Source organism: Mesoplodon densirostris, chromosome 15 (assembly GCF_025265405.1).
Source record: "Mesoplodon densirostris isolate mMesDen1 chromosome 15, mMesDen1 primary haplotype, whole genome shotgun sequence".
In the NCBI taxonomy this organism is placed as follows: Eukaryota; Metazoa; Chordata; class Mammalia; order Artiodactyla; family Ziphiidae; genus Mesoplodon; species Mesoplodon densirostris.
Window position 1 is genome coordinate 7,569,879 of NC_082675.1, and position 13,590 is coordinate 7,583,468.

Consider the following 13,590-nt stretch of genomic DNA (forward strand, 5'->3'; position numbering starts at 1 on the left):
CATGATCTTTTGTATTTCTGCAGTGTCAGTTGTTACTTCTCCTTTTTCATTTCTAATTCTATTGATTTGAGTCTTCTCCCTTTTTTTCTTGATGAGTCTGGCTAATGGTTTATCAATTTTGTTTATCTTCTCAAAGAACCAGCTTTTAGTTTTATTGATCTTTGCTATCATTTCCTTCTTTTCTTTTTCATTTATTTCTGATCTGATCTTTATGATTTCTTTCCTTCTGCTAACTTTGGGATGTTTTTGTTCTTCTTTCTCTAATTGCTTTAGGTGCAAGGTTAGGTTGTTTATTCGAGATGTTTCCTGTTTCTTAAGGTGGGATTGTATTGCTATAAATTTCCCTCTTAGAACTGCTTTTGCTGCATCCCATAGGTTTTGGGTTGTCGTGTCTCTATTGTCATTTGTTTCTAGGTATTTTTTAATTTCCTCTTTGATTTCTTCAGTGATCACTTTGTTATTAAGTAGTGTATTGTTTAGCCTCCATGTGTTTGTATTTTTTACAGCTCTTTTCCTGTAATTGATATCTAGTCTCATAGCATTGTGGTCTGAAAAGATACTTGATACAATTTCAATTTTCTTAAATTTACCAAGGCTTGATTTGTGGCCCAAGATATGATCTATCCTGGAGAATGTTCCATGAGCACTTGAGAAAAATGTGTATTCTGTTGTTTTTGGATGGAATGTCCTATAAGTATCAATTAAGTCCATCTTGTTTAATGTATCATTTAAAGCTTGTGTTTCCTTATTTATTTTCATTTTGGATGATCTGTCCATTGGTGAAAGTGGGGTGTTAAAGTCCCCTACTATGATTGTGTTACTGTCGATTTCTCCTTTTATGGCTGTTAGTATTTGCCTTATGTATTGAGGTGCTCCTATGTTTGGTGCATAAATATTTACAATTGTTATATCTTCTTTTTGGATCGATCCCTTGATCTTTATGTAGTGTCCTTCTTTGTCTCTTCTAGTAGTCTTTATTTTAAAGTCTATTTTGTCTGATATGAGAATTGCTACTCCAGCTTTCTTTTGGTTTCCATTTGCGTGGAATATCTTTTTCCATCCCCTCACTTTCAGTCTGTATGTGTCTCTAGGTCTGAAGTGGGTCTCTTGTAGACAGCATATATATGGGTCTTGTTTTTGTATCCATTCAGCCAATCTTTGTCTTTTGGTGGGAGCATTTAGTCCATTTACATTTAAGGTAATTATCGATATGTATGTTCCTATTCCCATTTTCTTAATTGTTTTGGGTTCGTTATTGTAGGTCTTTTCCTTCTGTTGTGTTTCTTGCCTAGAGAAGTTCCTTTAGCATTTGTTGTAAAGCTGGTTTGGTGGTGCTGAACTCTCTCAGCTTTTGCTTGTCTGTAAACGTTTTAATTTCTCCATCAAATCTGAATGAGATCCTTGCTGGGTAGAGTAATCTTGGTTGCAGGTTTTTCTCCTTCATCACTTTAATTATGTCCTGCCACTCCCTTCTGGCTTGTAGAGTTTCTGCTGAGAGATCAGCTGTTATCCTGATGGGGATTCCCTTGTGTGTTATTTGTTGTTTTTGCCTTGCTGCTTTTAATATGATTTCTTTGTGTTTAATTTTTGACAGTTTGATTAATATGTGTCTTGGCGTATTTCTCCTTGCATTTATTCTGTATGGGACTCTCTGTGCCTCTTGGACTTGATTAACTACTTCCTTTCCCATATTAGGGAAGTTTTCAACTATAATCTCTTCAAATATTTTCTCAGTCCCTTTCTTTTTCTCTTCTTCTTCTGGAACCCCTATAATTCGAATGTTGGTGCGTTTATTGTTGTCCCAGAGGTCTCTGAGACTGTCCTCTGTTCTTTTCATTCTTTTTTCTTTATTTTGCTCTGCAGCAGTTATTTCCACTATTTTATCTTCCACCTCACTTATCCGTTCTTCTGCCTCAGTTATTCTGCTATTGATCCCATCTAGAGTATTTTTTATTTCATTTATTGTGTTTTTAATCGATGCTTGATTCATCTTTAGTTCTTCTAGGTCCTTGTTAACTGTTTCTTGCATTTTGTCTATTCTATTTCCAAGATTTTGGATCTGGGAAATAGAATCTTGGATCATCTTTACCATCATTATTCTGAATTCTTTTTCAGGTAGACTGCCTATTACCTCTTCATTTGTTAGTTCTGGTGGGTTTTTATCTTGCTCCTTCTCCTGCTGTGTGTTTTTCTGTCTTCTCATTTTGCTTATGTTACTGTGTTTGGGGTCTCCTTTTTGCAGGCTGCAGGTTCGTAGTTCCCGTTGTTTTTGGTGTCTGTCCCCAGTGGCTAAGGTTGGTTTAGTGGGTTGTGTAGGCTTCCTGGTGGAGGGGACTAGTGCCTGTGCTCTGGTGGATGAGGCTGGATCTTGTCTTTCTGGTGGGCAGGTCCACGTCTGGTGGTGTGTTTTGGGGTGTCTGCGGACTTTTTATGATTTTAGGCCACCTCTCTGCTAATGGGTGGCGTTGTGTTCCTGTCTTGCTAGTTGTTTGGCATAGGGTGTCCAGCACTGTAGCTTGCTGGTCGTTGAGTGAAGCTGGGTGCTGGTGTTGAGATGGAGATCTCTGGAAGATTTTCGCCGTTTGATATTATGTGGAGCTGGGAGGTCTCTTGTGGACCAGTGTCCTGAAGTTGGCTCTCCCACCTCAGAGGCCCAGCACTGACTCCTGGCTCCTCAATTTGGGATGATTTGTTGTCTATTCATGTATTCCACAGATGCAGGGTACATCAAGTTGATTGTGGAACTTTAATCCGCTGCTTCTGAGGCTGCTGGGAGAGGTTTCCCTTTCTCTTCTTTGTTCTCACAGCTCCCGGGTCTCAATTTTGGATTTGGCCCCGCCTCTGCGTGTAGGTCGCCGGAGGGCGTCTGTTCTTCGCTCAGACAGGACAGGGTTAAAGGAGCAGCCTCTTCGGGGACTCTGGCTCACTCAGGCCGGGCGGGAGGGAGGGGCACGGAGTGCGGGGCGAGCCTGCAGCAGCAGAGGTCGGCGTGACGTTGCACCAGCCCGAGGCGCGCCGTGCGTTCTCCCAGGGAAGCCGCCCCTGGATCCCGGGACCCTGGCAGTGGCGGGCTGCACGGGCTCCCGGAAGGGCGGTGTGGACAGTGACCTGCGCTCGCACACAGGCTTCTTGGCGGCGGCGGCAGCAGCCCCAGCATCCCACGCCCGTCACTGGGCTTTTTTTTGCACATTTCTGATGATGATTCTTTAGCCAACTTACTTAAATGAAGCCTGTTACTTTATATAAGGAAAAGCCCACCATTGTTTTTAAAATTCTCCCTTCTGTTTAAAAATGTCTCAGGCACTATTTATTTGCTATTACTAGTCACAGTTAAGTATGTTAGTGTTAAAACTAAATACTCATTCAGGTTGGGTTTTGGGGGGGTTTTGTTTGTTTGCTTTTGCCTTTTAAAAAATTACACAAATGACACGTGCATTCTCATCATATAACGTTCAAACAAAGCAGAAGTACATGGTGCAAACCATGACCCTCCCCCGCCTCCGCCTCCCCCCATTTCCCTCCCTGGAAGGGACCAATGTCAGTAGCTTGGTTTGTGTGCTTCCAGATTCCTGTCTTTGCATCTGTGTACAAAGAATGTTTACATACACAGACCATGGGGCGAGACCAGCTGGATCCACATCCCAGCTCTGTTAGTCATTAGCTGTGTGACCTTGGGCAAGTTATTTAAACTTCTCTATAAAATGGAGATAATAGTGGCTACCTCGTGGGGTTATAATAAGAATGACTGAGTAATGTATGTAAAGCACTTAGAATACACCAGTGCCCCCCCGTAGAAAGTATTATATAAGTGTTAGCTATTATTATTACTTACTATATCTTTTTTAACAAAAATAAAATCCTACTATACGTAATAGTCTTCTTATATTTTTTTTGTCCTGAAGAATAAATCCAGAAGGTCTTTCTTATCAGGATGTATAGATCTGCCTCTTTCTTTTTTAAATAGCTAATTATATCCCATATAAAAATATACTATAATTTATTTGATGCTCACTTAAGTTGGGTCCATAAATTCTGACTTTAAAGTAAAAAAATTTACATAATTCTTTGAGGGATCCAGTGAGCTGGATTTGCTGTAATGGCAAGCAGTTTTAGGGCAGGCTTCATCCCTGCCCTGCACCTGTGCCCATGGATGGTCATTGCCTGGACTTCGGTAACATGCCCCAGGGTACAAACCAGTGGATTTGTTGCAAGTGCTCTTTTTTTTTTTAATTGAAGTGAGTTGATTTACAATGTCATGCCAATCTCTGCTGTACAGCAGAGTGACTCAGTTATACACATAGAGACATTCTTTTTTTTCATATTCTTTTCCCTGATGGTTTATCACAAGATATTGAATATAGTTCCCTGTGCTCTACAGTGGGACCTTGTTGTTTATCCATCCTATATATAATTGTTTACATCTACTAACCTCAAACTTCCAGTCCTTCCCTCCTCACCCCCCTTCCCCTTGGCAACCACAAGTCTGTTCTCTATGTCTGTGACTCTGTTTCTGTTTTGTAGATGGGTTCATCTGTGCCATATTTTAGATTCCACATGTATGTGATATCACATGGTATTTGTCTTTCTCTTTCTGACTTATTTCACTTAGTTTGATAATCTCTAGTTGCATCCATGTAGCTGTAAATGGCATTATTTCATTCTTTTTTATGGCTGAGTAATATTCCATTGTATATATGTACCACATCTTCTTTATCCTTTCATCTGTCGATGGACATTTAGGTTGTTTTCATGTTTTAGCTATTGTAAATAGTGCTGCTGTGAACATAGGGATGCATGTATTTTTTGAATTATAGTTTTGTCTGGATATATGCCCAGAAGTGGGATTGTTGGATCATATGGCAACTCTATTTTTAGTTTTCTGAGGAGCCTCCATACAGATTTCCATAGTGGCTGCACCAACTTACATTCCCACCAACCGTGTAGGAGGGTTCCCTTTTCTCCACACCTTCTCCAGCATTTGTTATTTGTAGACTTTTTAATGATGGCCATTCTGACCAGTGTGAGGTGGTACCTCGTTGTGGCTTTGACTTGCATTTCTCTAATAATTAGTGATGTTGAGCAGCTTTTCACGTGCCTACTGGCCATGTGTGCGTGGAAGTGCTCTTTTTTGAAAGTCGCAGAAACCGTTTTCCTGATTCGACTTCTCTTGCAGACGTACGGCTATGAACACATATTGACCTTACACAACCTAGAGAAGGCTGGCCTGCTGAAACCACAGACGGGGGGCAGAAACACTTACCCAACCATCCGGAAAACGTTACGCCTCTGGATGGATGATGTAAACGAGCAAGTAAGACGCTCCTGCTCTTCAGCTCATTTGAGCTCCCAGTTAACGGGTTATTGCAACGACACATGCTACTTGATCTCGCATCCACCTTGCTTTCTAACGACAGTTTTCTAATGTTTTGGAGAAAGTCGTGCATTCGTGTGGATCCCAGCAGGAAGCAGAGGGTGCTCTTGCACTGGGTAGTTTGAGGGAGTTTCACAAAGACGGGGTGGACCGGGGAGAGGCAGTGCAGTGGGGAACCTTCCCCAGCCGAGGCCTGAGGGCAGGGGAAGGGGGCTGTTCCAGAACCGGGAGAGAAGAACTGTGTGACCAGGCCGTCTGACAAGCCGAGGGACACAGCCAACCTCTGGCAGCACCACAGAGGGGAAGTCAGGGCAACAACTCACGCTGCCATCTTCTCTCCAGTTTCCAGCTGGTACAGAGCTCATGGGGCTGCTTCTGGGGCACAGAGCAACAAGGAGAAATGTGGGAGGGTCCAGCAAAGATCCAGTACAGGGAGAGCAAACAGTGGGAAGCAAGGCTTCTCCCACATCCAGCCTCAGGTTCCCCTCAGAGGCGAGCACGGTAACGAGGCGAGTTTGTAGTCTATCCTTCCAGAAAGATTCTAGGTACAGACAAACAGTTTTACGTAAATGGTGCATATGCTATACCACTGGTCTCCAAAGTAGGGTGCGCTTTGCTTTATATTTATTGTTTACTCCAATCTTCCTAAGTTTCATTTTTCTTATTTTTTGGTTTTTCATAAGGGACTTTATTAGGCTGCGTCTTGCCGCAAAAGCTAACAAACAGTCTCCTGCCTCAGTAGCAAAATTGGATTGTTTTTGTCCAGTGGGACTATAGATAATCTTAATTCCTGTGTTGTACAACGTAAGTTGTAGATTAGTTCAGCTCTTCACGGCGCTGACCACTTTCCCCACCCCACCCCTACTTAACACTGTATCTTGAAGAGCCTTCTGTGATCTCCTCATTCTTTTAAGTTCTTTTCAACTGCTACATAGGGACTTCCCTGGCGGTCCAGTGGTTAGGACTCTGAGCTTCCACTGCAGGGAGCCTGGGTTCGATCCCTGGTCGGGGAACTAAGATCCCTCAGGCTGAGCACCAAGGCCAAGAATAAAATAAAATAATTTTTTTTAACAAACTCTTTTTATTTGTTTGTTTGTTTGTTTGTTTGTTTATGGCTGTGTTGGCTCTTCGTTTCTGTGCGAGGACTTTCTCTAGTTGTGGCAAGTGGGGGCCACTCCTCATTGCGGTACGCGGGCCTCTCGCTATCACGGCCTCTCTTGTTGCGGAGCACAGGCTCCAGACGCGTAGGCTCAGTAATTGTGGCTCACAGGGCTAGTTGCTCCGCGGCATGTGGGATCCTCCCAGACCAGGGCTCGAACCCGTGTCCCCTGCATTGGCAGGCAGATTCTCAACCACTGCGCCACCAGGGAAGCCCCTAAAATAAAATAATTTTTTAAATTAATTGCTACCTAGTGGTTTTTCAGATACATCTTATTTTATGATTTATCAGATTTCTACTGATAGAAATTCAGGTCGTTTGCAGTCCTTTGCTAGTTCGCACAGTGTTGCAGTTAATACCTTTGTGCTTTGGTCTTTTGTCCTCTAGAGTACAAGCCCCTCTGTGGGATAAGTGCCTGAAAGTGGAATTGCCGTGTTCAAGGGTTATATTCTCGGCTAGGGAGTTCCACTTTACCATCCAAGAAGTTTCTTGCCAAACCAAGTAACAATTTTTCATCTTCAGTACCTATAGATGCTTTGAGTGGCTGTTGAAGATTTGAGTCAAAAGTAAACCTTTGGGGCCTCCCTGGTGGCGCAAGTGGTTGAGAGTCCGCCTGCCGATGCAGGGGATACGGGTTCGTGCCCCGGTCTGGGAGGATCCCATATGCCGCGGAGCGGCTGGGCCCGTGAGCCATGGCCGCTGAGCCTGCGCGTCCGGAGCCTGCGCGTCCGGAGCCTGTGCTCCGCAACGGGGGAGGCCACAACAGTGAGAGGCCCGCATACCGAAAAAAAAAAAAAAAAAAAAAAGTAAACCTTTGGCTGCTAAGAGCAGAGCCCAGCAGGGGTGGACTGGAACAGGATATTTTGATATTGCAGCAGGATATTTCAATATTGGAGCAGGCTATTTCGGGGGTTTGTGTTTCTGCCTTCAAAGCCAAATCAAATAATTTTGGGTTACCCCACAAGCCACAGTTAGGCAGCTATACGTCTCTCTCTCTCACCCTCTCTGCAGGCCTTTTTTCCTTTAATTATTTAACAGAATCCCACGGACATATCGTATGTGTACAGTGGTTATGCCCCTCTCAGCGTGCGCCTGGCCCAGCTGCTTTCCCGGCCCGGCTGGCGCAGTATTGAGGAAGTTCTGCGCATCCTCCCAGGGCCCCACTTTGAGGAACGGCAGCCGTTGCCCACAGGGCTACAAAAGAAACGTAAGTCCACGGCCCGTATCCACAGATGATTATGTAGTGTTAGTGTGCTTTTCACGTATTATGCAATTGCTTTGTAAAATACATTGTAAAGTACTTAGGAGTCAGAGTCCGATATACACACCTCTTTTGTTAGTTGTGAATTATATTGTAAGCACTAGAACCCACTACTCCCTCAGGAGAAGCCGCTTTCAACCTCTGAACTGAGGATCTCAGAAGTTAGAAAAAACATTGAGATCAAAATCATGGTCCTGAGTTTCAAATGAATTGTCTGTACCAAGACATATATGACTCTTTTTCCTTAGGAATGGTGTAATTTTTTTAAGAGGTGGGGAGAGAAGCATCAATAATAAATTCTTCATTCTGAAATGTTTTTATTTTAGGTCAACCGGGAGAAAACCGAGTCACTCTGATATTTTTCCTCGGGGGTGTAACCTTTGCTGAAATTGCTGCCCTGCGATTTCTTTCTCAGCTGGAAGATGGAGGTACAGAATACGTCATCGCCACCACTAAGCTAATAAACGGGGCCAGCTGGATAGAGTCGCTAATGGAAAAACCTTTCTAGGGCGTTCAAAGGAGACTTACCGGTGAACCGCAGAATAAACTGCTCCTTTAAAGAAGTTGCTGGAAGGAAGTACAACCCCATGGAGGAATAACACGAGATACAGAATTTACTTTGGGGTCAGCTCCTTAAATTACGCTGTTTTCTCCTTTCTGATTGTCTTTTGTGTTCCTAATTTCTTAAAGAAAGAAGAATGGAAGAGAATCAGCCAGGGTAAAAGACATAACAGCTTTTAATGTTCTGAGCTCAGGATCTTCATTAGAGACCTCTGGAAATATATTAAGGATGGTGGGATGGATAATCTATACAGCCACACAGATGGGTCCAGTTCTTAAGAAAGCAGGGACCAAGCAGGTAAAAAATGAAAATAAAAGTGGAAGGTCCGACCCCTAATAAATAGTGCTGAATTTCTTAAAGGTGCATCATGCCTAGGGCAGTGGCTGAGTGGTGGGGGCCTAGGGCTAGTATTATCACTGAGTTGAGATTTCTTTTTCCTGCAGAACATGGCACATTACATTCAGTGTCACCAGTCTCTACCTTATCTGGTCATTAAGGCAAGTTGTGTTCCTTCTGTTTTTGATTCCTCTGCTTCTAAAAAGCAAGAGGTTTGGAAGAGCTGCTTTCCCCAGAACAGGTTTATGATCTGCCTGATGAGCTAAGTCGGTATGGGTCCCATACTTATCAAGGGCTTTTTACTTTGAGTAACATAATAATTAGGGAGCCACTTCCTGAGAGTGTAACCATTCAAAGACGCGTTCTTAGTGCACGTGTTATTAACTCTAAGACGTTTCAATGGTAGATGCCTCCAGTTCTCTCCCCTGCCCATCGTGGGCCGCACCATCCAGCCAGTCCCACTGTGAGCAGTGGCAGCTCGGCTTCTCCAGCATCCGGCAGCTCCCCCTCCCCGGTAAGTGTCACACATGCTTCCCCAGCAGTCTGCAGACACACCTATTCGGCCTCTGGCATTTATTTTGCTAGAAAACACCCAGCCCCCTTTCAGTCCGTGGTCCGGTGACTCCATCCCCCTCTGGCGCAGCTTGTCAATGATCTTGGAGTCCAGCTGCTGCCTTCCTACGGGAGACTGCTAGACTGCAGGACAGAGGAACTTGGGTGCTGCTGGAGAAGCTGGAAGTCTCCCTCCTGCTCTATCCCAGCGTCTGGAGGAGTTAAGGCCAAGAAGGGGACCAAATTGACGGTGTCACAGCCCTTGCCTGAGTCTCCAGCCAAATTAGCTGATCCCCGTCTTTGCTGGGGGCCAAAGTCAGTGTCCTTCCCCAGGTGTCATTTCTACTGTTAATTAGTACCCGTACATGTTTTCCTGACTTTCTTTCGCTAGTGGAAGTCTCTTAGCACACTGCATGTTATGAGTGAAGGAGAAATTCTGTACTTTAAAAAAAATCTCCTTAATGTAAGAATGAGGGGTAGAAGAGGGAATATTTAAAAGATTGGGTACTCGAGGATTTAACGTGGCTTTGACATTCAGTATTTGGAAAGGTCTTAATATGATTCCTGTTTTAGGAATCCTTTTTCAGCTACTTGTTATCCCAGGGAGATTAGTTTATACCTTCCAGCCCCAGCGGTTGTGAGTCTCAGCTGCTTTAGAGAATGAAATCCACCTTGTCTGTAAGTGTTTTCGGCTCATGGGATTCAATTTAAGTCCAGTCAAGTCTCCTTGGCTGGGGTTTTGTCCCGTGAACAGGTACTCGGTTGTGTCTCGTGTGTCTGCATTCACTGGTGGCTCTATACTTGCTTGCTCCGAGCATAGTTAGGTCAGCTCCTAAAAATGCATTCAGCAGAAGACTTCAAAACATCAATTGCTTCATTTGTATGCAAATAGAAAGTGGTGGATAATTATATATTATACGCCTTTGTGTAAGTTCATTTAATACTTGAAGCAGTCTTTGTCTCAAAGGAGTGTGCCCTTACTGAGAAAAAGGGTATGTGAATGGTACATTTATTCTTGGAGAGGGTGGATTGTTTACATCATGTCTGGACTTTTGTCTAGTTGGGTAGACGGTTCTACACCAGCAGTCCCACCAAAAAGAAGTCTACATAGACAAAGAAGTCTACATAGACACTATTTTGTGTCATACTGTACACTTTTGAATTTTAGCCAACAGAGAAGTAAGTATTTGAACTGTAGTTTAACTGTGGAGCAAGAGACTAATGGTTAAAAGGAGGAGGATTAAAAACAGCCCATTTAGTTCTTGAAGAGAACTGGGAAGGGAGCATCTCCATGCCATAGTCCACTGTAGCTCTGCCCTCACGGCAAGTGGATTATGATTAATCCGACATGGAGTCTGTCTCTTGTTCTCAGTTGTATGTTAAAGACTGGCCTGTCACCAGGAGGAAGTGTTTGTATTCAGCAGAGTTGAACTCAAGAAGAAATACTTCTTAAAAAACAACAACAAAACACCAGAACGAACTGAGTATCTAAAGCAGCCAGGAAGAGGGGCTGTAATAAAGATGGCAAGGCACAGAAATACAGACATCACATAGACTATGAATTATGAACAGACTGAATTATACTCTAGAGCCTGGTGTATTATATTCAATCATATGGTTTAATGATGACATACTGTAGAAAATAGAGGATGCCGTTTTGTCATCCAACAATCAAAGGCAGTAATGTAAAATTTCTCAGATTCTTTTCTAAATGAATGCATATGAACTTCAAGCTACATAATGTTTCTCAGCTCCAGTTACTCGTTGCTGTAAAATACCCCCGGATTGGGTGGTGACTAGAGTCTGCAAAGGCTGGAACACATAACTGACTTGAGATATCCATTTGAAGGTTGTGAGAGTTAAAGGGGAACAGAATGAGACCTATTTTAATCGCCTTTTTCATCTGTTACTTTGGTGTGGGATGAGGGTATAAATCTCAGCTGTACTCTCTTTCCTGTGACTCGGCAGGACACAGAGCCCTCCAGATGACCAGTTCTCTGGGGGAGCAATTACTACTCACTGGCTTCCTGCGCAGCTTGATAATATTCTGCTCCTGTTTTCAGCCCAGCTGTGGCGGGGCAATGATTTGATAATAAGAGATCCTGATCAAATTAAAGAGCCATTTGCTTCTGGATGATGATGTTGATAAAAGGGTTGATGTCCACACTGCCTGCTTTTTTTTTAAAGGTCAAAACATATTCTTACTACAAACTACTACAAAAAGCAGAAGAATCAGAAGCAGCATAAAGTTTGTGCTTTCTTTTCCCTTCATTGTTACATCTGGGAAAGGGTCTGTTCTTTACTGGCTGAAATCCTGACTGGTTCTTTTTGCGTGGCATTTGGAGGAGTTGAAATTGGAAGTGGGCACATTGGGAAGGTGACTGTATAATGAGTCTCTAACCTGCTAAACTCTGTGAATTAGAATCAAGCACTTGGGAGCTCTTGGTTCTCTGAGCTGGTTCTCACACGCACACACACAAATGCTCGAACTTGCATATGTTTTAAGACAACAGCTTTTGCTTTAGTTGGGCAGTCATGAGTGTTGGACGTACAGTGGTTCTTCTTGTCTGAGACTTGAGTAGGATGGGACTGCTCTCAGTGGGAGTTTGTTAGGATTTGGACTGTATCCCACCTGCAGTGTTTAGAAAAGCCAGACAAGAGGGCCATGAAATCCCCCCTAGTGTACCACTTGCTCAGCCCATCTAAGTCAGGAGCTTTGCAGGCAAGTTCAGAGCTGTGTGGGCCGTGGTGGTGACATAGGCAGAGGGCGGGCAGGGTTGCCAGCGCCCCGCCTGGTCTGGGATCGCCTGTGCGCAGCTCCGTGAGAGCTCAGGGACCACGTGAAGACTGTGATGGTCTCCAGGCCACACCTAGTTGGTGAGTGCAGCTGCTGCCTGAAAATCCCTCAGCTCTGCTGACATCGCCGGAGTGCACGCAAGCCTACCTTTGGACACCAGACCAGAGAGGGACCGTGGAGGTGCTGCGGTGGACGAGTCGTGGAAACTTTCCGGAGTGAGTGAAGTGGGGAGAAAGGGAAGCTGGTGGCTGGCACTGAGGGGCGTTGCTGGGCAGGGCAGCAGTGGAGGTAAAGAACTGGTTTGTGATTGTTACCATATGATTCCATCTGTGGTGGAAGATAGAGCGCTGGAGCAGATGCCAAGAGCACGATGGGGAAGGAGATGAGCCCAGAATCAAATTGCTACGCACCTCTTGGCACTCCTGCTATCCTGGCTGGCCAGAAGGGCAAGCAGGCCTGGCCACAAAGCAGGGATCCTCAAACTCTTGTGTACTAGTAAGCCTTGGGGCCAGAGGAATTGCAGAGGGGCTGCAGTGAGGGGCTCCTGCTTTCCCCCTACTCAAAAGGCTCTTCTCTTCCCCTCCCAAGGAGCGCTGACAGCCGGGGCTGCAGCTTGAATGATGGCAAAAGAAAGCTTTACTTCACCAGCGCATTAGCAGCACTCACAACATTAAAAATGAAGGAGGTGGATGGGAGGAGAGGGCGGGGGATGAAGACCAGTGCAGCAGCGGGGTCTGGGAACCGCCAGGCTTCTCTTCTCTGAGCCCAGATCCAGATCGGGAGCCGAAGAATGAGGAGAACTTTCGGTTTAAAAGAATTCTGTAGTGTCAGTGCAGTGTCCAGGTGGTTGTTAATGGAGAAAATCAGCACTTTGGGCTTCCTTAGCCTTAGGAAAGTATGTTAACTCAGAGGGCCGGGACCTAGTCTAGTCCCCTGTGTCCACGCTGCCTATAACAGTGCCTGGCTCAGCAGCGCTTGCTTAGGGTCCAGCGGAGGTTGGTCAAGGGGAGAGAACCGTCCTCTTTGCGTGCTCAGGGTCTCCCGGGTGCCCTGCCCCGCAGGTCCTCGGGCCCCCCGCGCAGGGCGATGCCGGCCTCGACCACCATCCACGTGCTGCAGCTGTTGCGGGAGCTGCTGGCCTTCGTGCTCCTCAGCTACACGGTGCTCATCGGGGCGCTGCTGCTGGCCGGCTGGACCACCTATTTCCTGGTGCTGAAGTGACAGCGCCGCTGGCCCGGCTCCCCGCCCCTCCCGCCCCCCCACCCCGCCCCAGCAGCAGCCTGCCCAGCAGAGCGCTGCTCCGCCTCGGACTTCTGTCCTGACAGACCCGCACGGCCAGCTAACGAGAGAACTCTCCCGAGGTGAAGGGCCTCAGTCCAACCACCCTCCACGACTGCCGGCTTGGCTCCGCCCGCTCCGCGTCCTCACACGGCCCGCCCCGCCCCACGCGGAAGCTCCGGCAGTCGGGTGTCCCGCCAGGCCGTTAGAGCCTTTACCCTCAGCCCCTCCCCCTCTCTCCCCGTCTGTCCAATCCCGGCTGCGCCCTCGGGTG

The 13,590-nt window shown here is 45.6% G+C and overlaps 2 protein-coding genes across 3 annotated transcripts in view; both read left to right on the forward strand.

Annotated features, from left to right (window-relative positions):
• The window catches only part of VPS33A (VPS33A core subunit of CORVET and HOPS complexes), a 34,562-nt gene extending 23,206 nt beyond the window's left edge, over window positions 1-11,356 (forward strand). Inside the window, exons 11-13 of one of the 2 annotated variants that reach the window (XM_060119324.1) lie at window positions 5,174-5,311; window positions 7,569-7,737; window positions 8,118-11,356. In XM_060119324.1, the coding sequence (XP_059975307.1) occupies window positions 5,174-5,311; window positions 7,569-7,737; window positions 8,118-8,299 (489 nt within the window). In that variant the 3' untranslated portion in view covers window positions 8,300-11,356. Of the gene's footprint in view, window positions 1-5,173; window positions 5,312-7,541; window positions 7,738-8,117 lie in introns of those variants that run through there. The other variant, XM_060119325.1, reaches the window with a different exon arrangement.
• A 1,768-nt stretch (window positions 11,357-13,124) lies between these two features.
• Window positions 13,125-13,259, forward strand: LOC132502911 (uncharacterized). Its single transcript, XM_060119184.1, has one exon. It carries the CDS (start codon window positions 13,125-13,127, stop codon window positions 13,257-13,259), a length of 135 nt encoding a protein of 44 aa, XP_059975167.1.
• Window positions 13,260-13,590: the final 331 nt, after the last annotated feature.

Excerpts from the sequence above, each read along its gene's own strand:
- LOC132502911 (XM_060119184.1), top strand. The coding sequence starts at position 13,125 with ATGCCGGCCTCGACCACCATCCACGTGCTGCAGCTGTTGCGGGAGCTG.